At 56.7% G+C, this 21780-nt stretch overlaps 1 protein-coding gene across 3 annotated transcripts in view; it reads right to left on the bottom strand.

The window, feature by feature from the left end:
- The window catches only part of DGKZ (diacylglycerol kinase zeta), a 47693-nt gene continuing 25913 nt past the window's right edge, over window positions 1-21780 (bottom strand). For 2 of the 3 annotated variants that reach the window (XM_074867749.1, XM_074867748.1), the window contains exons 7-31: window positions 21411-21482; window positions 20984-21100; window positions 20820-20891; window positions 20435-20530; window positions 20074-20156; window positions 19496-19556; window positions 18991-19104; window positions 18439-18579; window positions 17848-17926; window positions 17494-17549; window positions 16394-16456; window positions 16075-16148; window positions 15852-15963; window positions 15353-15552; window positions 14952-15052; window positions 14736-14815; window positions 13192-13261; window positions 8283-8323; window positions 7576-7766; window positions 7067-7098; window positions 6242-6285; window positions 5745-5865; window positions 5202-5238; window positions 4811-4910; window positions 1-2438 (exon numbers count right to left, since the gene is read on the bottom strand). In XM_074867749.1, coding sequence (XP_074723850.1) covers window positions 2322-2438; window positions 4811-4910; window positions 5202-5238; window positions 5745-5865; window positions 6242-6285; window positions 7067-7098; window positions 7576-7766; window positions 8283-8323; window positions 13192-13261; window positions 14736-14815; window positions 14952-15052; window positions 15353-15552; window positions 15852-15963; window positions 16075-16148; window positions 16394-16456; window positions 17494-17549; window positions 17848-17926; window positions 18439-18579; window positions 18991-19104; window positions 19496-19556; window positions 20074-20156; window positions 20435-20530; window positions 20820-20891; window positions 20984-21100; window positions 21411-21482 — 2274 coding nt within the window. In that variant the 3' untranslated portion in view covers window positions 1-2321. Of the gene's footprint in view, window positions 2439-4810; window positions 4911-5201; window positions 5239-5744; window positions 5866-6241; window positions 6286-7066; window positions 7099-7575; window positions 7767-8282; window positions 8324-13191; window positions 13262-13557; window positions 13603-14735; window positions 14816-14951; window positions 15053-15352; window positions 15553-15851; window positions 15964-16074; window positions 16149-16393; window positions 16457-17493; window positions 17550-17847; window positions 17927-18438; window positions 18580-18990; window positions 19105-19495; window positions 19557-20073; window positions 20157-20434; window positions 20531-20819; window positions 20892-20983; window positions 21101-21410; window positions 21483-21780 lie in introns of all 3 variants that reach the window. The other variant, XM_074867747.1, reaches the window with a different exon arrangement.

Genomic DNA, 21780 nt, shown 5'->3' on the forward strand with positions numbered 1-21780 from the left:
TAAAACATCCATCTCTTTATTTCAATGGCAAGAAACAACAACATCCAAACAGTCCAAGTCGAAAAGCGATGGGAACGCAGGCTCATGCCAGGCCCTGGGCCTGCTGGAGCCGGCACCCTCACAGAGTTACAAAAATACAATCCTACGACAGCATTTAGGAAACACAGACCCAGGTATTGCACACAACCCCTGCCCTCCACAGGCAGGGCGACCAACACCCCCTCCGCCTTTGCTGAAATACAAGCCAGGCTTGGAATTGCACAGCAACTCAGCTCACGCACGCACGGAGGGGCCAGGAAGGGAGGGGGACAGTGTGTCTCTCAACTACCTGTACAAAAACTATAAGGGAAGATACAAAACCAGGGAGAAAGGGGGAAGCTGGGGCTGCAAACGCCTCTGGGCCAGGCTGGGTGACCTGACTGGAGGGGCAGCGGTTTGGACCTCTGAGAAGATGACAGTGCCTTGTCTGTCGGTGGCCTGAGAGCAGTGCTGATGGGAACTCCAGGTGCTGCTGGAGCATCCCAGCTCTGAACAGACTGGTGTGCTGTCGTTATTAATTGCCAGTGCTGCCACTGGCCCCCAGCATTCCGCACTGTCCTGCACCTCTGCTCCCCACCACGGCATCCCCCATCCTCCAAAAAGCCTGAAGGGTATTCTGGTTCTCTGCAGTATCCTCATACTCTTTTTTTGGTATTGGTATTAGGAGGGATTCAAATGGTGCCACCCAGCACTACCCAGTGGGCGCAGCTGGGTGTGAGTGCAGCTGGCACCGCACAGACCCTGCGCAGCATCCTCCTCCTCCTCCTCTCTTGGGACCCAAGGTGCGAGCAGCAACCCGCTTCACAACTGCCGCCCACCCAAAGGTGCCAAGCAGGCTGCAAGGCCCAGAGCCATTAGCTCTCCTCCTCTGCTAGCACCTCCTGGTCCCAAAGACTGTCAGTTCTGCAAAAGCCTTCCTGAAGGGCTGGCTTGATGCCTCTGTGGATGCTCAGCGCCCACAGCATCGGCAGGGAAGATGGGTCATGGTGCCTCGTGCCCTGTGGCAGGCGGTGGGTGAAATGCCATCCCATTGCACGTGTGACTCGGGGCTGGGAGCCCTGATGCTTCCTATGCATCCAAATCCCTCTTTCTGCTAAAACTGAAGAGGGTGAGCTGGTGACCTGCCCAGGGAGCTTGTGTCTGGGCTGGGCGAGCTCCCAAGTTTTCCCTGCAAAGCCCTGCGCCCATTTCGGGGGAATAGCAGGAGTCAGACTCAGAGGATGCATGTTGACAGGTTGGGGGGCATGGGGGAAATCCCTGAGAGCAGCACTGACCCCAGCACTGCCCCTCCAGTCCAGTGCAACCTCTAGCATCAGGGGGGGAGCTGAAGTGGGAAGGGCAGCCAGATCCAAATCAGCGTTTGGGAAATAGAACGGGCTCCACCGCAGCCTCTGCCCAGGCCAAGCACAGCTCTCCACCACGGCCACGTGCTGCAGCGGGCTCATGGAGAGATGCCCAGCAGACACGGGGTGTTCAGGCTGCCCCAGCCAGCCCTGCAGAGGGAAGGATGGCGGGAGGACTCAGTAGCCTTCCTCCAACTCATCCCTGCCCTGGGCCAGACTGCTGACTGGCTTGAGCACTAAAGACAACCAGGAGGGTGGTGGCTGCCCTGTTTCCAGAGCATTGGGGCTGGGGCAGCTGAGGAAAGGCTGGGTGCACCAGGGACTTCCCTGCCACAGAAGACCCTGGTAGGGCCACACAGAGACCCGGGGCAGCCCCAAACGAACAGAAGCAGGGAGGAGGCAGGGGCAGTAAGTCACGGTGCTTCCCTTGGGGCAAAGTCTGAGGCTCACGGCTTCTGCTGTCTGCCCACACAGCCTGTGCCTCCCGTGGCTGTACCAGACAGGAGAGGAGGAGCAGGACATGAACCTAGCCAAGCATCTAAAGGAGGGGCACTGACGGCAGGGAGAGGGGGCGAGCAATGATATCCCACAAGGATCATAAGTAGGAGCTTGTGGAGCGGGCACTAGCATCACTCCTGTGCACAAGGGTGACTGGGGGCTTCAGCCTGGCCTGTCCCAACAGGGCTGTGGGATGGAGCCCATTCAGGGCAGGGAATGTGAAGGGGGGGACACACAAAGAGCCAGGCTTCAAGTCCCAAATACCCACTGTCTTCATAAACAGAGTCCCAGCCCAGCCTGGGGCAGAGCTCTGCTGTCTCCATCTCCTCCGGGGACCAGGTTGACATCTAGGGAGGGCTGGGCCAGACTCACAGCTCTGCCGGTTGGCATTGTCCTCTCCTCGTTCTGCCTGAGCTGGCTTGGGCTAAGGCACGCCGAGCACTACACAGCTGTCTCCTGGTCCTCACGCTGGATCATCTGGTAGTGCTGTCGGTTCTCGAGGTAGGCAGCTAAGTCGGGGTCGTTGGCTTTCTCAGCCCGGTGCTTGGGGGTGTCTCCCTGCATAGGGGAGACAAAAGATGTCAGGGCATCCAGCACTGCCTAAACGCTGCCACAGCACCCAAAGGTGCCCCCACTCCCCCACCAAAAAGGTGGCCACAGCTGGGTCCAGCAGAGCCCGCAGCCAAGCCCTGAGGCAGGTGGTAGCCAAATGCCTATGTGCTCGCCATAAGCCTGACTTTGCTGCAGGGCTGGAAGCTGTCCCCTGAAGGTCCATCAGCCCCACGCACGGGCCAGGACAGAGACTGGCCCTGACCGTCACCAGCCCCCTGAGAGGAGACAAAGGTTGGTCCCCATGACCTGCTCTTCCCCAGCGCTGGGGAGGCAGGCGGGAGAGGGTGAGGAATGAGGGGTATGTCTAGGGAATGCCCAGGAATACCAACCCCCCTTCCCTCTCGCAGCCCGGCTAGCGCTCCTGCTCCCGGAGGAGGATCACATTTCACCAGCTTATTGCAGCCATCTGGACTGTGTCCACTAATGAACTCCCGCACTCCATAAAAAGCAAATCTGTTAACAGCTCCCAGCTCCGTCTCCTCTCCCCCTTCCCTCCCCCTGCTCCTCGCTTCTCCTCGCCAAGCGCTTGGGCTCTGCCGTGCTGCTGAGAAAGGCCGCGGAAACCTGGCGCTCTGCCACTGCCATTGAAAACCGGCCCCGGAAGGGATGCCCGGCCTGCCCGGCTCGTCCCCGCGTGCACAGCGGGGCACCAGCGGCTGCGGCGGGGTGCCGAGGCCTCCAGGGTGACCCAGAGCCGTATTTCTCCAGCAGAAACAATGGCCAGACATGCAGAGCCTCCGCCGGGCCTGGATGCGGCTGTGGACAAAAGCCCACTCGTGCGCAGCTGCGGAGAGGTGCGATGCACCGAGAAACCCCTTCTTTCACATGCGCACCCCAAGACTGAGTATGCCCCGTGGTCCCACACACATCCCCCAGCAGGCACACAGGCAGGGGGATGGAGACATCTCTGTGCTTCGGTGCCGGCTTTCCTCGGGGGCCTCCTTTATGCAAGCGCTCATTTAACAAAGTGGGGGGAAAAAAACAGAAGGAGGAATTGAGTTTCTTTCCCGTCCCCCTGCAGAAGTCCCACTGCAACGCTGCCTGCCCGCAGCCTGAAACCGGAGCTGCCAGGGCCCCTCTGCCCGGCCGGGCTGAGGCACGCCAGCCGATAAGGCTCAGCCTCCCTCACCGCTGCAGGGTGTGGGATGGATGATCAGCCTGCACCAAACCCGTGCTACAGGTCTGACGCTGGGTTTGGGTTCCTGCCTGTGCAGGCAGGCTGTGACCCGCAGCCCGTGCGAGGTCAGCGCTGAGGGGTCCCCAGACAGCTACAAACCTGGACACGCGTTTGCACAGGCACGCGCAAGCCCCGTTCCCTGGGGCAGCCGGCATGCCTGAGCGGGGCTGCCTTTTGTGCTGGCAGGTTGGGGGCTGCTCCCCTCCTTCAGGCAGATGAGGGGGCTGATGGCAGAGAGGGGCCGTGCCCCCAGAGCTGTCCTCTCGCCCCTGCCAGCTGAGTCTCCAGCCAGGCCAGCCCCGCTCTGGGCGCAGTGCAAGGCCCAAGCCCTAGACCAGGACCAAGGAGGAGCGATAGGGAGCCAGAGGTTGTCTGTACAGCACCTCCCTGGCAGCGGTAATGGGTCTGCCATTGTCTGAGGTGGTCCCCAAGCTCCACTGGCCCCAGCAAGCTTCCACCCCTCGGCTGGGCTCCTACCCTGTGTCCCAGACCCACAGACTGCACCTTCTTGGCTTGTTCTACATCTCCTTCACTACAGTGCATCACTACAAGCCTCCACCAGACAGAAGCGACCGTGTCCTCTCTGCCGCATGCCAGCCCCAGGGACTTCTGGTACCAAAACACAGCCTCAAGCCCCCTTCCCCCAACTCCTCTGCCAGGGCTGGCGCAACTCCCTGGCACGAAGGCACATCTCAATTAACTTGACATGCGAGGGAAAGGGCCGCCACTGCCTGCTCCTGCTCCCTGCGGGACAGCTTCACCCGCCAAGAGGAGCTCCCAGCACCCCCAGCACGGCCGCCCGTGGGGGAGAGTGGGGGGAGCCCTGCAGCTGGGAGGGAGCTTACAGCAAGAATGTCCTTGCTCTGACCCCGGAGGGTGGGAAGGGGGAGACAGGGATGAGACATTCCAGCCCCTCGCTTTTAATTTAATAAAACAACAGGGAGAGAAGCGTGGGGAGGGGAGGGATTTAACCCCTCTGCAGCCGGGCTCTGCTGGGCAAGCACGGGTGCTTCGTGTCAGCTCCTCTCCGGCTGGCAAAGACCCCAGCCAAAGCACCCTTGCTTGGCTCTCCTGCTGGCCCTGCTCCTGCCAGACCCCCGGTCCCCCTCCGAAGCCCCCCTGCTAGCCCTCCCGCTGTCACCTGCAGGTCCGTCTTCATGAGCGAAGCCCCAGCCTCCACGATGTAGTGGCAGATAGTGCGCTGGCGTAAGGCTGCAGCCTGGTGCAAGCTGGTTTCGCCGCTGGGGAGGAGAAAGCGGGACATGTGAGATGTCCCCCTGAACAGGGACAAGCAGCACATGCGGGTGGCAGCGAGGGACAGCAGTTCAGAGGCAGCAGGAGCTGATGGTGGGTTGCATGCTTGTTCAGGCAGCCCTGGCAGAGGTGGGGGTGCTACTCGGGGAGGGTCAGTCCAGCGCGGACTGGGAACCGTGACTGGTAACTAGAGCGAGGGCAGCTGGTAAGTGCCCAGATGACTGGTCACCTCACAGAGGGTCTGGCCAACAGGTAATGCAGGTCAGTCAGCAACTTACTTCTCCTCCTCTGTGGCATCGAGGATTTCTGAAGGGGCTGTGGAGAGAAAGACAGTGCAGGGCGAGTGAGACCCAGCTGCGGGGCAGACAGACCCACCTACTCCCAGTCACACTCTGCATCTTTCCATAGGGGCTGCCATTTCTATGAGGCCTGTAAAGGTCCTGGCTCCAAAGCACTCAGGCCAGCCTGAGCCCAGAGAAGAAGAGTTGTTGTGGACTCATTACAGAGAAACATCCAAATAAAAATAAAGCAGCCTGTATTTCAGTGAGAGCTGCCAAAACCAACAGGTCAGCTGCCCTGAAGCAGGACATTGAGAAATGTTTCCCAGAGACACGCTGGTCCCTGCCAGGATGCAGCAACAGCCACGGGGGCACCCCAGCGCTGGCAGACAGATGCCAGGGAAAGCCCATATGCCAAAAGGAGGACGTAGCAAAACCGGACGGAAGGGATCTAAGCCCAGGAGCACCCCTTCTGAGCAGAGCGCTGAGCTTTTTTGGCTGTCGGGCTCCTTTGCTAAGGGTGGCACTCTGGCCCCAGCTCACCGTTCTCGATGATGTATTTGACGATGTCCTTGCTCCCTGATTTGACGGCGTGGTGGAGGACAGTCTGGCCTGAGGAGTCTCGCACCATCAGGTCTCTTCCAGCCCGGTGCAGCTCTTGGAACTACAGGATTGTCAGATTGCTTGAGATGAGTTGCCTTTCCCAGCTCCAAGCCCCAAGCCCTGAAACCGCGTCCCCAGGGTGCCCGGCAGGTTGTGTGGATATTCGGGGCCTGGCGGGGAGCTTTGTCCAGCTCAGCCATGCCGCCAAGTCCCTTCCCTCCATGTCCCCCAGGAGAGGAACAGGGCTTGTTGCCAGGAGCCTGCCTGGTTTCCAGCCACCACTCCTGGAGGAAGGCCCTTGACAGGAGCTGCTCCAGGGCAATTGTGGAGCACGGCTGGCAGGGCTCCCCATAGCCCGAGGGGCATGCCAGCTGAGCAGGCTGCAGGGAGACTGCCCAGAGCCAGCCCTGGCTGCTCATCGCAGTGGGAGTGCCTACCTTGCTGAAGTTGCCGCTCTTGGCAGCTTCTATCAGAAGGTCATCTGCAAAGGAGATGGGTTGGGGTCAGAAAAGTCAAGCTGCAATGCCATTTATCTAATGCTGGAGCTAAGGGTTGGGCACCAGATGCGTGGAGCAGTCAGCTGAGGGTACAGCATGAGCTCCTCCAGGTGCTAACCCCTTGGTCAGACTGGTTTTACGTGGCTCCTCCATCTTCAGGCATGTAAGGGACAAGCCAGGGGAAGGAGGGAGACATCACATAGCCGGGTGCACAGCCAGACCTCAGCCCCAGGGAGGAGCATGTGCTGGGGAGCAGTCTCTGCCCACAGGCAGGGTGACGTGTGATGGAAGCAGGGAGCAGATCTCCTGGGTGTCAGCCAGCAGCCGAGATGCCTCTCACCCATGACTCACTCACACTTCCAGGCATTGGGCTCCACAAAAGCTCCAGGAAACTCTTTCCATTTGCTCAGCTTGGTGAGGCCCCTGACCTTGTGTTCCCACCTCCCTCCCCAGCTCCCACCAGCCCTCTGGCAGAGACAGCCCCTCAACCCAGCCCGCTCAGCTCTGCAGGTGGGGGATTAACCCCTCGCCACGTCATTTCCTGCACCGCAGAGCCGGGAAGGCGCCTGGCCAGGCCACTCCACAAATCACTGTCAGGTCTTTCCTGCCCACCTCTGGGGTCACCCGCCCACAGGGCTTCAATGCTCCTGCCTGGCACACAGGCAGCAGAGCTCCTGCCTGCACACCAGGCCAAAAAAAACGTGGCAGGGACCCAAAACAGCACGACCTGAGAGGGGGTGCGACAGAGGCTGGGACAGGGCTCACCTTTGTGCGGGAGGCAGCGCTCAGGCTCAGCACTGGAAGGGAAGAAGAAAAGGTGTAACTAACCCCGCCAGTCCCGGCAGCAGATCATCCAAAAGGGATGGCTGGGAAGAAGCCTGCCCGTGGCACCCCTCCAGCAGGCAGGAGGAGAGGCAGGCCAAGGGACTTTGCTGCTCTTTGGCCATGCCTTCTGCTTCTTCCCTGATCTGGGTTCTTCCCACCTCCCATTTCTACTGCTGCTCCCAGCTCTGTTGCTCACCCGTACCTGAGGCTGGTCTCAGATGGGACAAAAGCCATCCATGCCCTTTACCCTGCAGGCCAGGCTGAGCCATCTGGTGATGCCCCACTGCTTCCAGCAGCACTGGCAGAGGAGCAGGGAAGACAGGATGGCATCTCACCCCTTGGTCTAACTCAGCACTGAATTCCTCCCTGGTCAATGCTGTGAAGCCAGCCCTGGCTCTTGCATCACTGCCCATCCTTCCTGAGGTCCAGCACCCCCACTCCAGACTCACCTGGGGGCAGGAGAGGAGGGTGGAGAGGAGGAAGAGGAGGGGAATGCAAAATGGTGCCCAGTGGGTGTAGCAGACGAGTCAACGAGGTCAGGCATGGCAGGAGAGGTGCCCACAGTCTGGGTGATCACCAGCTCTGGGTCCAGGACATAGAGCTCATCCTGAGAGATCTCTGTCACATAGTTGAGGTGCTCCTGAAAGACATAAATCAGCCCTCCTCAGAAGCAAGACCTACTTCTGCATAGCTTCATCCCCTCACATCCCATGCCTTGCAGCCCACCCACTTGCTCAGCAGAGCGATGGTGGCTTGAAGAGTCCTGGGACTTATGCCTGGGAAGCCTCCACATTTCCTTGTCCTTTTCAGGCTTCCTATCTCCTGCTAACTTAGCAGATGACCTGTACACCTCATCCCCATGTCCTCCTCTCCAGATCATTAGGGAAAGTTAAGATGACCCCAGTCGCTGGGCCCCCTGGCCAGCCTTGCTACATTGCTATTCCCTACCTGCTCTGCTGCAGGGCTCTGCAGGCAGCTTCCAAGCCAAGTCTCTGTGCTCCCACCCACACCTCCTCCCTTTTCTGCAGGACCCTGGAGGTGCCAGGGCTGGTCCTGGGCCAGGCTCCAGCACCTCAATGTCTTTCTTGTAGAGAGGGGCCCAAAACTGAATAGAGATGCCAGGGGGGATGATGGTGGAGGCCGAGACTGCACTCACCTGTGCGCGGTCTATCCTGTAGAACCGATCGGCCGTGGTTGCTGTAAGACAGGGACAGAGTGAGACAGGGTCATTCTTGGTGTGAGATGAGGGAGATGGCAACTTTCCACCACCGAGTGATAGTGAACTATCCAGCCACTTTGTGGCTTGCACAGAGGGCACAGCAAAGTGAACAGCACCCCCTGACCAGGAGCAGCCCCCTTCCCTTTGGGACCCTGCTGCTCTCTTTACCCGAGAGGCAGCCCCTTGGGCCTACAGACCACCACCCTCCTGTGCAACATGCCTTTGCTTGCCATCTCCTCCTCCATGACTCCTAGCAGGGAGCCATAGGAAAGGTAAGATCACACCTACCTAGCTGATGCCATGGCCTTTCTGGGGGCTTTTGGGGGCTCCAGCATTAGCCTGAGCAGATGAAGCTCAGGGCTGTGCAGTGCACATCTCAGCATTCACTTGCACCAGGTGAGAAACTGCTCCAATTTAATGCAGTGCACCTTGTTGCACAGCGCTGAGAAATGGGGGCACTGAGCAGGGCTGGGAGAAGAGGGAGCTCAGCTGACTTGACTAAGGTCCCACAGACCACCCCGAGGCCACAACAGAGCTTGTGACTGCCAGGCACAACAGAGCACAGCCACCACCAGCTGTAGGTCCAAGTGCCCATCTCCTAGGATGGCAGGCGAGCTTCCTGTTGCTGGCAGCAGTCTGACTGAGTGCAAACCTCTGCTCATCCTTCTTCCGTAGAGGACAGATCCCGACAGCGGGAGAGATGCTCCAGCACCAATGGACCAAGTGGCTGTGCTGGAGTCAAGACCCACGCAGCCAGGGGAGCAGGGAAGGGCTGGGGACTTAGGGCATCACCAAGGGAGAGCAGGGCAAGTAAGAGCACAGTGCCAGGACAATCGGGTTCCCACGCAGGGTGGCATTTCCCCCATGTCCCACCAGGCTGATGGTGCCTGCTTAGGCGAGGTTGCTGCAGTGGGACCCTTGGGGACCCGGGGAATTGTCTCTGCAAACAGAGCGGGGACAAGCCAGAGCAGATGAGAGGAGTGAAGAGCCATGCTTATCCTGTCCTGGCTGGAGATTTACAGCCAGGGAGCTGCTGCTGAAGGCCTGTAATTCAGCTGCTTGAATGAGCCTGCGCTGTCTTGAATGAGGCTTTGGCCTCTTTCCCGACACATTTTCTGGAGCCCAGCACCTGCTGGTGGGAGACTGGCAGGAGGAGGGAAAGCGGTCCTGGTACAGCAGTCCTGGTAGTGACACCTGGGAGGGCAGTGCCAGCAGCCCCATGTGCAGGGCTGGAACCCCAAAGGGAGAAACTGCATCCTCTGCCTAGCACAAGGCTTCCCAGGCCCACTTTGCAACCCACAACTGTGCTCTATGCCCTGCTACTGGGAAGTCCGGGAGATGAAGTGCCCCCCCGAGTCATTTCTCTTGGCCAGCTTGCAGGTACAAAGGGAGAGTTCTGGAGCTCTTGGTCAGTGAAGGCAAAGGGAGAGGAGAAAGCTCCTTTCAGGCAGGGGCGAAGCAGCAGCTGGAGCCTGCTCCCCCTATCACTGGGATGTTCGTGGTGAGCCTGGCTCCAGTGTGCTGGAGCAGGAGGGCCCCCTGCCTGCGTGACACAGGAGAGCAACCCCAGCAGTCCTGCAGTGACAGGGGACAGGCCGCCAAGATGCCTTCAGCTCTGGGGGCAGGAGAGCAGCAGATGACACCCCTCGCTCCACTTGTGGGCAGCAGCCAGAGACACAGCCCAGGGCAAAGCACCGCTGCACTTGGTCACAAAGACTCCAATATCCATGAGTCCCAAGTCTCACATGGCTCTCAGTGGCTTGTCACTAGGGGTCTGTCCCCTCACCCTCCCCAAATTGATAGAATCATAGAATCGTTTAGATTGGAAACGACCCTCAAGATCATCAAGTCCAACCGTTAACCTATCACTGCCAAGTGCCACTAAGCCATGTCCCTGAGTGCCACAACTACACGTCATTCAAGTACCTCCAGGGATGAGGACTGCACCACTTCCCTGGGCAGCCTTTCCCAATGCTTGACAAACCTTTCAGCGAAGAAATTTTTCCTAATATCCAATCTAAACCTCCCCAGCACAACTTGAGGCCATTTCTTCTTGTTCTAGTGCTTGTTAGTTGGGAGAGGAGACCAACACGCACCTTGCTACCACCTCCCTTCAGGTAGTTGTAGAAAGCAGTAAGGTCCCCCCTCAGACTCCTTTTCTCCAGACTAAACACCCCCAGTTCCCTCAGCTGCTCCTCATAAGACCTGTGCTCCAGACCCTTCACCAGCTTCATTGTCTGTCTTCTCTGGACACCCTCCAGCACCTCAATGTCTTTCTTGTAGTGAGGGGCCCAAAACTGAACACAGTATTCGAGGTGTGGCCTCACCAGTGCTGAGTACAGGGGGACGATCCCTTCCCTAGTCCTGCTGGCCACACTCTTTCTGATATGAACCAGGATGCTGTTGGCCTGCTTGGCCACCTGGGCACACTGCTGGCTCACATTCAGCCGGCTGTTGACCAACACCCCCAGGGCCTTTCCTGCCGGGCAGCTGTCCAGCCACTCCTCCCCAGGCCTGTAGCGTTGCCTGGGGTTGTTGTGACCCAAGTGCAGGACCCGGCACTGAGCCTTGTTGAACCTCACACAATTGACTTCGGCCCATCGATCCAGCCTGTCCAGATCCCCCTGCAGAGCCTTCCTACCCTCCAGCAGATCAACACTCCCGCCCAACTTGGTGTCATCTGTGACCTTACTGAGGGTGCACTCGATCCCCTCATTCAGACATCAATAAAGATATTAAAGAGAACTGGCCCCAGTGCTGAGCCCTGGGGAACACCACTTGTGACCGGCCACCAACTGGATTTAACTCCCTTCACCACAACTCTTTGGGCCTGGCCATCCAGGCAGTTTTTTACCCAGCAAAGAGTACACTCATCCAAGTCATGAGCAGCCAGTTTCTCCAGGAGAATGCTGTGGGAAACAGTGTCAAAGGCTTTACTAAAGTCTAGGTAGACAGCATCCACAGCCTTTCCCTCATCCAATAAGCAGGTCCCCCTGTCGTAGAAGGAGATCAGGTTTGTCAAGCAGGACCTGCCTTTCATAAACCCATGCTGACTGGGCCTGATCACCTGGTTGTCCTGTACGAGCCACATGATGGCACTTGAGATGATGTGCTCCATAAACTTTTCTGGCACTGAGGTCAGACTGACAGGCCTGTAGTTCCCTGGATCCTCCTTCCGGCCATTCTTGTAGTTGGGCATCACATTTGCTAACTTCCAGTCAACTGAGACCTCCCCAGTTAGCCAGGACTGCTGATAAATGATTGGAAGTGGCTTGGTGAGCACTTCTGCCAGCTTCCTCAGTACCCTGGGGTGGAGCCCATCTGGCTCCATAGACTCGTGTGTGTCTAAGTGGTGTAGTAGGTTGCTAAGCATTTCCCCTTGGATTATGGGGGCTTCATTGTGCACCCCAGCCCTGTCTTCCAGCTCAGGGGCCTGGGTACCCGGAGAACAACTGGTCATACTATTAAAGACTGAGGCAAAGAAGGCATTAAGTGCCTCAGCTTCTTCCTCATCCTTCATCACTATGTTTCCCCTGGCATCCAATAAAGGATGGAGATTCTCCTTAGCCCTCCTTTTGTTGCTAATTTATTTATAGAAACATTTTTAACTGTCTTTTACAGCAGCAGCCAGATTAAATTCTAGTTGGGCTTTGGCCCTTCTAATTTTGTCCCTGCATAACCTCATGACATCCTTGTAGTCTTTCCAAGTTGCCTGCCCCTTCATCCAAAGGTCATAAACTCTCTTTTTTTTCCCTGAGTTCCAACCAAAGCTCTCTGTTCAGCCAGGCCAGTTTTCTTCCCCAATGGCTCATCTTTTGGCACATAGGGATGGCCTGCTCCTGCATCTTCAAGATTTCCTTCTTGAAGAATGTTCAGCCTTCCTGGACTACTTTGCCCTTCAGGACTGCCTCCCAAGGGACTCTGTCAACCAGGCTCCTAAACAGGCCTGCCCTCCAGAAGTCCAAGGTAGCAGTTCTGCTGACCCCCCTTCCTTCCTTCTCCAAGAATTGAAAATTCCACCATTTTGTGATCACTATGCCTGAGACAACCTCCAAACATCACATCACCCAGAAGTCCTTCTCTGTTCACGAACAACAGCTCCAGCAGGACGCCTTCCCTAGTCAGCTCCCTCACCAGCTGTGTCAGGAAGTTATCTTCCACACACTCCAAGAACCTCCTAGAGGGTTTCCTCTCTGCTGTAGTGTATTTCCAGCAGACATCTGCTAAGTTGAAGTCCCCCATGAGAACAAGGGCTAGCGATTGTGAGACTTCTCCCAACTGCTTACAGAATATTTCATCTGGCTCTTCATCCTGGCAGGGTGGTCTACAACAGATTCCCACCACGATATCTGCCTCGTTGGCCTTCCCTGCAATTATTACCCATAAACACTCAACCTGATCGTCGCCATTGTCAAGCTCTAGACAGTCAAAACACTCCCTAACATACAGGGCTAGCCCACTGCCTCTCCTTCCTTGCCCATCCCTTCTGAGGAGTTTATAGCCATCCACTGCAGCGCTCCAGCTGTGTGAGTCATCTCACCATGTTTCCGTGATGGCAACTATGTCATAGTTTTCCTGCTGCTCAATGGTTTCCAACTCCTCTCCTCCAGTCTGTTGCCCATGCTGCACGCACTGGTGTAGATGCACTTCAGTTGGGCTATTGATCCTGCCACCTTTTTGTGGGGGGAAGTCCTAATTCCTACGTGACCATTCTCAGGGCTTCCGTGGTTTCTAACACACCAGGAATCTTCGTGTCTTTGCTACCTCCACTGAGACGGCAGACCAACGGACCTCACTAGCACACTGTCAGACACAGTCAGCACTCTCAGGGGAGGACAATACTCACAGTCCAGGAAGCACCACTTGGGTGACAGCTTCTGGGATGACAGTGTCTTCGGTTTAGCTCCATCTCCCTCCTGCATAAAAAAAGAGAGGATAAAGTTGTGTCTCTTGGCCTCCCCATCTCTACCCGGTACATCCCTCCTCCTTTTGGGAGGTCCCTGCAGACATGGAGGACCACAGGCGCTTGGATGGGAAGGGGAACTTGAACATAAGCACAGCACACAGCAACACAGCAATAGGGAGCAGCATGGGACAGACTGGAGCTGACATACACCAGCTCAGTGGAGAGAGGTGCCACAAGATGAACTCACAAGACTGGCACAGTAGACATGACAGATGGGCCCAGGGGATGGAGTGAGGCCATACACACCTGAAAGTGCAGGCGCTCTAAAGCAGAAGGCTGTGGAGGGAAATCCTGCAGAAAGGCAAGGTGTGCCATTACAGCCTTTGTCTGGGTGCCCCCCCAGCTCCTCTCTCATCCCATTGGTGGTGTTTAATGTGCTGCCATATCTGGCTTTACACACTGCCTGGCCAAGGTCCCTGGTCCCTGCCCTGCTTTGAGGTCAGAGTACAGTGGTTGCCCAAGGACAGAGAAGAGTTAAACCATAAGGTAACTAAGGAACAGCAACCTCAATGCACAGGTTTAGAGGAGGTTGCAGAGGCATCAGTCTACCAGGCTGATGTTGTAGGAAAGTGTTACCCTCTGAGTTTGGGAGCTGCGAGCCATGTGTCTGCCTGCATGCCCTCACCAGTGCCTGGGCACATGGCAGGCAGGAGACAGGCATGCAGAGCAGGCAAAGGAGCAGATGCCAATGTGCCAGCCTGGGCAAGCAGCTCTGCACTTCAGCCCCTCAGGACATTACGCATGTGCTGGATGGGATTCCCTCAGGCACAAGAGCCTGCTAACTGGGGACTGAGCAAGGTCTCTTCAATCTTCTGGGAGAAAAGTCAGACTGAGCAATGCGGTGCCAGGAGGCACGCTGTGGGCTCACAAGGCATTGCTCACCAGAAGCAAGGGTTACACAGCCTGTGCCTGGGTCATGGACACACACTAGCACATTGGCAGGAGCACAAAAGTTAGTACTTACAAATGAAAAGAGTTGGAGGGGGGACAACCCTAATCCAGGCACCTCGCAGGGGGCAGAGCTGTGCCAGGAAACACGAAGCCCACAGAGGGCTGAAGGAACACAGCACAGCAAACAAAGGGACAGAGGAAAGGCTCCCCAAACACTCAGGGGATAATAGGTCCCCAGAGGATGTGTTCTGGCTTTTTCCACTGCCTCATAATTTTTCTGGGTCACCGACAATCTGGGACTGGATAAGGTCAGAAGAGCAACCCTGAGAAAGAAGCTGCCAGAGAGCAGGTAGCAACAAGTCATCCAGTCTGGGATTCCGCCTTCACTACATGGTGAAGGCAAACTGTGACCTGCTACCAGAAACAGGAGCATGTGTGTTGGTGCGTGCAGGTCAAGGAGGCTTAGAAATCCCTTCCCTGAGTCCCTCCACCCTCAGCATCCAGCCGTGACCACTTCCCACGCAGAGGCTCACCTCCTGCAGCCTCTCAATTTGGGTCCGGCACAACTCCAGGTCGCTGTCTCCTGGAACCACGATGATCCCCAGCGGCACAGCTGCATGACAGGGCACAGATACAACTCAGGGCACAGCCTGTGCCCCATCCCCGACACCTCACACAGCTTAGCTGAGGGCACTGCCAGACTCAAGGACCACGGCTCCCACCCTCTGGTCACTCAGCTGGTCACTCACAGGCTTCCTTGAGCTTTTCCTTGTCATAGTGCAGTGCCTCATAGTCGCGCATGCTGATTCGGCTCACCCGGATCCGCAGCCGCTCGGGCACTGGCTGCTGGCTGCATGCAGGGTGGATGGAAAAGAGAAGGGATCAGCAAGTGACAGCCCACCTTCTTGTCCCTCTTACCCCTCCAAAACAGGCAAGAGCAGAGTCTTGTGCAGAGACTGGAGTGGGAAGCTTGGCATCAGCAGCTTCTTCAGCATTAGGGTCTGGCCATATTTCTGTGACCTGATCCCTTCCCAGGCCCTCCTTGAGAGAGGACTGAAAAGCCTCTGGGAGTGATGGATCAGTCCCATCCCTTCCCCCTCCACCCCTCCTGCCTTGGAGAGGAGGTGGCAGATTGATCTGAGGAACCTACTCATTGAGCAGAGGCATGGAGTTGCGCCGCTTGGTCTTCTGCACCATGTTGGCTTGGTTGCGCAGGGAGATGTGGATGCAGGAAGCCGCCAGCTTGCAGGGCTCTCCATCTACCTGCATGGGGATGGCCTTGGACGTGGTGAGAACCACCTGCCTGCACTGGCACAGCCGCTCCCCGTGGCCACCCACCTGCAAGGCAGCCTGCGAAAGTGTCCAGAGTGAGAGCAGAGCATGGACCGGAGGGTGGATGGGAGAGCACCTGCTGTCAGCCAGATGTTACAAGTGGACCAACTTCTGAGGGTCTCAGGCCTGATCTCAGTGGGAAGGGATCCTCAGAGACCAGGGCATGACGGCACCTTGCCTAAATCTCACGCTGTCACACAGGCCAGCACAACTCCCCAGGAGAGAATCTGTGGAGCTGGTGGGCTGGCTGACACCTGGTCAATGGTACCAGTCACTCCCCTGGTTGCTACCTACAACCAGCAACAGCGTTGACTCACCAGGGACGTCATGGTGAAGCCGATAACTTCAATGCAGCCGTCATCATGGCGCTGTGGCTCGAAGTCGTGGTGCTCCCCGGGGTTGCCCCAGGGCATGGTGCCTGCACAGTACCTGTGAAGGGATGGTGACCGAGGCATGGACAGGCACCCCAAACCCTGGCAGGGATCTGTGGCATGGGGGTGAGGAGCCCAGCACATGAGGGCAGGTCCTGGGGCGGCTCACCTGGGGATGTTCAGGAAGACCAGGCACTGGGGCTTCAGGTCCTGGATCTTGGAGGTCAGGTCTGTCCCATCGCACTGGAAACCACAGAGGGGCATTCAGGCTTCTGTGAGGAGGGGGGCTGGCCCACCCTACCCACCTGGGAGGAAATGGCCTCCCCCCTCTACTCCCTACAGTGCCAGTCCTCCAAGCCAGGGGAAGCTGATCCTCCCAGGAACACGTTCTCTCCCCAACTCTGAGACACTCAGCGTGCCAAGGGACCGCTCCTCACACCTCAGCAGCTCACCCTCCTCCTTGTCCCAGAGCACCCCTGCACACTCACCACCAGCTTGACATGCTTTGCCAAGTCTTTGGAGCTCCCCGTGAGGAAGTCCGAGAAGGCTGTCTGTCAAGGGAAGAGACAGTGTTAGCGCCCAGACATTCGCCAAAGTGGGCAGCCAGGAAGCCTGCCACTGACCTTCAGACCTCAGCTGCTGAAAGCAGCAAGTTCCCCTCCTTGTCCACTGGCAGAAGCCCTCTCCTGTCCCCCTCCCAAAACAACCTGATCCATTCCACTTGCTATTTTGCCTGCCTCAGGGCACCTTCAGTAACATGCCCTAGTATTTGCTTGCCAGCCCAGTCCTGGCTTTAGGGAAGAGCTGGCAAGGTAGGTCTCCTCTGGTGAGAGACTCGAGTCACAGGAGACAAATTCAGTCTCAAGCTGTGATGAAGAACCATGAACCAGAGCTGATGTGACCCCAACTAGAGATACCAGGAGAGACAGTATGGCCTCTGTTACACAGACCCTAGGGTCCCCTTTGGGTTTAACTGCACAGACAGAAGGGGGGACACAAACAGGAGAGATGTGAGATGGTACAGAGCAGCACTTGCCCTTTAGTACTGCTCACATACTGGTCACCCAGCCACCCAGGTAGGGAGGTACATTGAGGATGGACGAACAAAGACAACACTGAGACATAAAGTTCTAGAGGTGAGATACAGGAGGGTGGCATAATTAGCTAGGGATCTGTAACTGGCCCAGGGTATAAAATAAAAGACCAAAGTAGCATGGGGACTCTATGCAAAGGTTCCTCTGCATGGGGGACAGCCTGCCTCCCCACAGCTCCGGGGAGGTCCTGCCTGTGAGCCGGAGAACAAGAACAATAGTGGCAGGAGATCAAGACAGCAACTGTACCGCAGGCCAGAGAGCAAGCTGTACCGCCAGCAGCGCTCGCAGCCGAAGAGGAGCTGCAACTCCCAGGGCTGCAGCCTTTCTCCAGCAACTCTCCAGCTTTAGGGGGGGCTCAGCTTGGGTGCACATGAAGGCCCGTGTAAATTGGATGAGTGAGTTTAGAGTGCAGACAGGAGGCAGGGCCATGCCTGTGCTCTAGCTGATGCTAAGGCTACTATGAAGTCATGCCCAGATATGCTCCACACACTCACCCCAGCATAGAACATTTTATTCCGAAACCGGCTGTTGAACTTCTCTGGGTTGGCCTCTAGGGAAAGAAGAAAAAAGTCCAGGTCATTGGCCTGCACATGGAAATACTTCACTTGCCAGCTCTCCCCAGACACAGCTCTCCAGGCAGCCTCGGCCAGGAGGCAGCCCCCAGCTCTCTTCCCATGCGGGCACCCCTCTTCCCCCTCGGCAGCCTCCGCTTGCTCCGCAGGTTTCACCTCCAGCCCTATCCCCAGGGGCAATCCTCTTGCTCAGTTTCCTGAGGAACGTTTTACAGACCCACCTCTGGGGCACCTCCTCACCATAGATCTTGTCCCAGGCCTGCCACCCCCCCATACCTCGGGATTCGTGGAACTCCAACGTCACCCGCGCGTCAAAGCCAAGGCTGAAGTAGTTATTAAAGACATCCAAGGGGAGCTGAAAGGGAAAGGAGGAATAAAGATGAGGCTGCCAGCAAATGGCCATGGCAAAGACAACGTCAGGCTACAGCAGAGCCACTGTATGGTACTCATGAGGCTGAGGGACTTCGCTTGCCCTCCCCCAAGGAAAATACAGAGGTCACCAGCCTGAGATGATGGATTGACCCCTGGCTCCTAGAGGTAATGGACATGGCCCAAGGGGACACACTCTGCTCTCTGAGGTACCTGTAATCACCCATGTTTCTGCTAAAGAAACAGTCTCAGAGGGGACTGGGCTTATACTTGTCACAAGCTGTGGTTAAAAACCTCTGGTGGACATTTAGTTCTGATCTCTACACACCTCACAAGGAGTGTTGTGGGTCAGAGCCACGAGGAGAGGAATTGGAGCAGGGAGAGTGAAACACCAACCCAATGCCGTAGACCCAGGTGCTGGGGCTGCCTGAGCCAGTGGGAGAAAGGAGAATGCAGACCCCCAGCACAGGGAACAAACACTGGGAGGAGGTGTCCCACCTTCTCACTGGCTGCCTCATCCTTTTCCTCGGGGCTCGCGTCAGGGTTTGGCTCCACATGAAGGTTCCAGCGATCGAGCTGCACAATGTCCCCATCTTCCACGTGCGACAGGATCTTGGACAGAGGCTCATCTGTGTAACCCTGGTGAAGAGCAGGACTTGGTGAGTCTCCTACCTGCTTCCTGCAGAGAAGTCCCAGAGACTGTGGGTTTTGGGAGACACCCCAGAGCAAAATATGTGGAAAAGGTCGATTCTACTTGAATGCACAACAAAGTGGGACTTTCAATTTAAAACAATACATCTTCCTTCTAAAAATCCCCCAAAGTCTGAAATAATGATTGCTTTTGTTAGTGTCCTAATAGATTATAATCTAATGCAGAATAATTCAAATGTCAGAAGAACAGTAACATCCAAATAGCACTTAGTTGTTGGTCTGTGTTTAGGGAAAGTCAAAACACCCAGTCCATGCAAATTGCCACCCGTGTGTCTGGAAGCGGAGTTGAAGCGCTCAGCCCCGCTCTGTCAGCAGCAGGTTCTTGTGCCCATCACTTACCCCACCCCAGTTCAGCGTCCTGGCCAAGTCGTTCCCTGTCCCCAAAGGCAGGATGGCCACAGGAGGAGGTGGGTTGAGGCGTAACTGGTCCAGAATGGAGAGTATCCAGCCCACCTGCTCAAGCAAGAGAGTGCAAAGGAACAGTTGGTTATTTCAGGGACCGGCAGGCAGGGGGAGGTGACACAGAGCACTAGCGATGGCAGAGATGAGATCCCCTTAGCTACCACCAAGGCTATTCACAGTCATTAACGCTCCAAATGGGTGCTTCAGGAGATACCAGTAACCCCAGTGAGGGCACTGGCCCCCAAAAGGGCTACAAATCCAGACATGCCACAGACTATCACTCCCTGGAGCACTGCATGAGGGGACCTACAGCATCCAGTGCCACCAGCTGTAGCACAGACACAGTGCGCATGTTTTGGATTACAGTGAGGAGGGCTGCTGCCAGCACTGGAAAGACCTGGGGCGAAGGGCACTGCAGGCCCGAAGGGGCTGGAGGACTCACCGTGCCATCTCCCCCGCACGCCAGGATCCGAAGGTTGTGGACCTTGCGGTACAGCTCCAGCCTGTGGGGAACAGGGAGGGTGAGGAGGGGAGGGAAGAGGCACCGAAGGTGTTACACAGGGGTCCCTGCCCTCACAGAGCCCTTGGCATTCACAAAGCCACATGCATGTCTCCCTCCCCACCGCCACAGCAGTGGGCGAAGCCATGGTAACTTCGGCTTCACCAGCTCTTGCAGAGGAAGAGAGGGGTGTCCACAGTCTGCGTACACATAGATAAACCGAAACGCAGCAAGCAGATAAGACTCACGTGACACTGAACATTATGAACTAGGTCTGGGAACCTCACCCCACAGCTGGTCTCTTTGCCACTAGCCTTAAGATTAGACCAGCTCTGACAGGAAATGCTGACTGACCACAAGATATCCTAGAGAGGCCACTCAAAGCATGAACTTGTTGGAGGTCTCTTTGCACAAGAGAGCTATGGACCATCAGGCCTCTGCTAGCCATGGGGAGAGCTCTGGGGAGGAATATCTGGGGCAGGGATGGGGGAGACAAGGGTGCTGCCTCCATCAGTACTCACGCCTCCTTGGGTCCACCCTGGCTGAGGTCGAAAACTTGACGTGGGTTGAGATACCACATGAAGGATTGGATGATCTTGGCTCCCTACGGGGAGAAGAAAGACTTCAGGTAACAGGGGGTTCCCAGTGGATGGCAGAAGGCAGCACCTGGTCCTGGGGACAGGCCAAGACAACATCGTTCTGGGGGGACTCAGGCAAAGCCTGGCCTAGGTGGGAATTGCCGGGCAGCAAACTGGCATTGCGGGGGTTGCCTTGCCTCTTCTGCAGCTAAGACATCACCAAAACTATGATGAGACCTCAGTGTCCAAATGGCAATGCCCTGGCAGAGCTGCCTTCTCAGGGAGACGTAGGACAAGGCCATACCTGATTCCCACCGCTCTTGGGGTTCACAAACACCAGCAAGGGCTTCATGAGAGGAGCTGGCATGGGCTTGATGACAAAGGGTTTCCACCTCCCTTCCTGCAAGAGACACCACAGGTCCTTCAACAAACCCAGGGAAACAGAAACTCCCACCTCCAGCTGAGCCCTAACATCCTGTAGGTCAGGAGTGGGAGGAAGAGAATGTCCCAACCACCCCGTAAGCCTTATAGCTGGGATTTGCCCTGCCAGTAGGCACCCTCCCTCCACCTCACCCTCCTTAACCTCAGCACAGACCCAGCAAAGGCCCTTGTTTCCCAGTCCTGCTCCTCACTGCCCAGTCCCTCAGGCCTTCCAAGACAAGATCATTCCCTGTCCCCTCATCTCTTACCTCAGCCCCCTTTTTGCTGGATTTCCGCTTGAACGATGTCCTCTTCTTCTTCTTGCTAGATTTCAGTGGATTCTAGAGAGAAAAGAAACAAACCCAAAAACTCTGTGAGGAGCTGCTGGGCAAGCAGGAGTCATGAAAGAGCCACAAGAGCTGAGGTGACTTACCTGGGGCCGCCGGACCCGCAGAATCCAGGTGGGAGGAACGACGACAGCAGCATGAGCCCCCAGTGAGCAGGGCTCTTCGATGTGTTGCAGCATAAAACATGACACTTTGCTGTGATACTGGGGAAGGAGAAGACAGAGAGAAAACTCAGCTGCTCAGTTTGTTGGGGACAGCCACCTTCTCCTCCTTTCAGCTCCCCCATGCCAGCGCAGGGAGTGCTGGAGGAAAGCATGCAGGAACTCTGTAATGGGAAGGCAAGGAGGAGAAAGTTTCTCATAGGAGCTCACAGCTACCACAATACAGACCCTCTCAGTAAGAGGAGCTGTTAAGGGCAGGCTGTAGAGAAGCACCTTGGGGGGTCCCAGCAGAAAGCAAAGGTCACTAGGTGCAGAACAGGCTGGTAAGACGTTCAATGGGGGCTTTGCTCACCGCTTGCTTGCACCAGGAACAGCTGATGGCTACAATCTCTTTACTGTGGAAGGCAAACTTCTGCTGGAAACCCTGTGGAGGGAAGGATAAGAGGCTTAGGAAATTCTCTCACAGCTTTCTACCATCCAACAGGACTTTCCCACTGCTAAAAGAGACGTTAACAAAGAGAGTATGTCTGCAGCTGGAGCCCTCTGGATCCCTGTCAGATAGCCTCAACCACCACTACGGCACCAGGGAGGCCACTGAGCTCTGCAGGGTGTTCCTATTGCTCAAGGAAAGCATGTCAGGAAGACAGGCCCCTCCAGGATTGATTGGGCCCAGGGGGAGAACAGCTCTATGTGGGAAGCACTTATGTAGTTCTTCACTGCGC

Source organism: Strix uralensis, chromosome 4 (genome assembly GCF_047716275.1).
Source record: "Strix uralensis isolate ZFMK-TIS-50842 chromosome 4, bStrUra1, whole genome shotgun sequence".
Lineage (NCBI taxonomy): Eukaryota > Metazoa > Chordata > Aves > Strigiformes > Strigidae > Strix > Strix uralensis.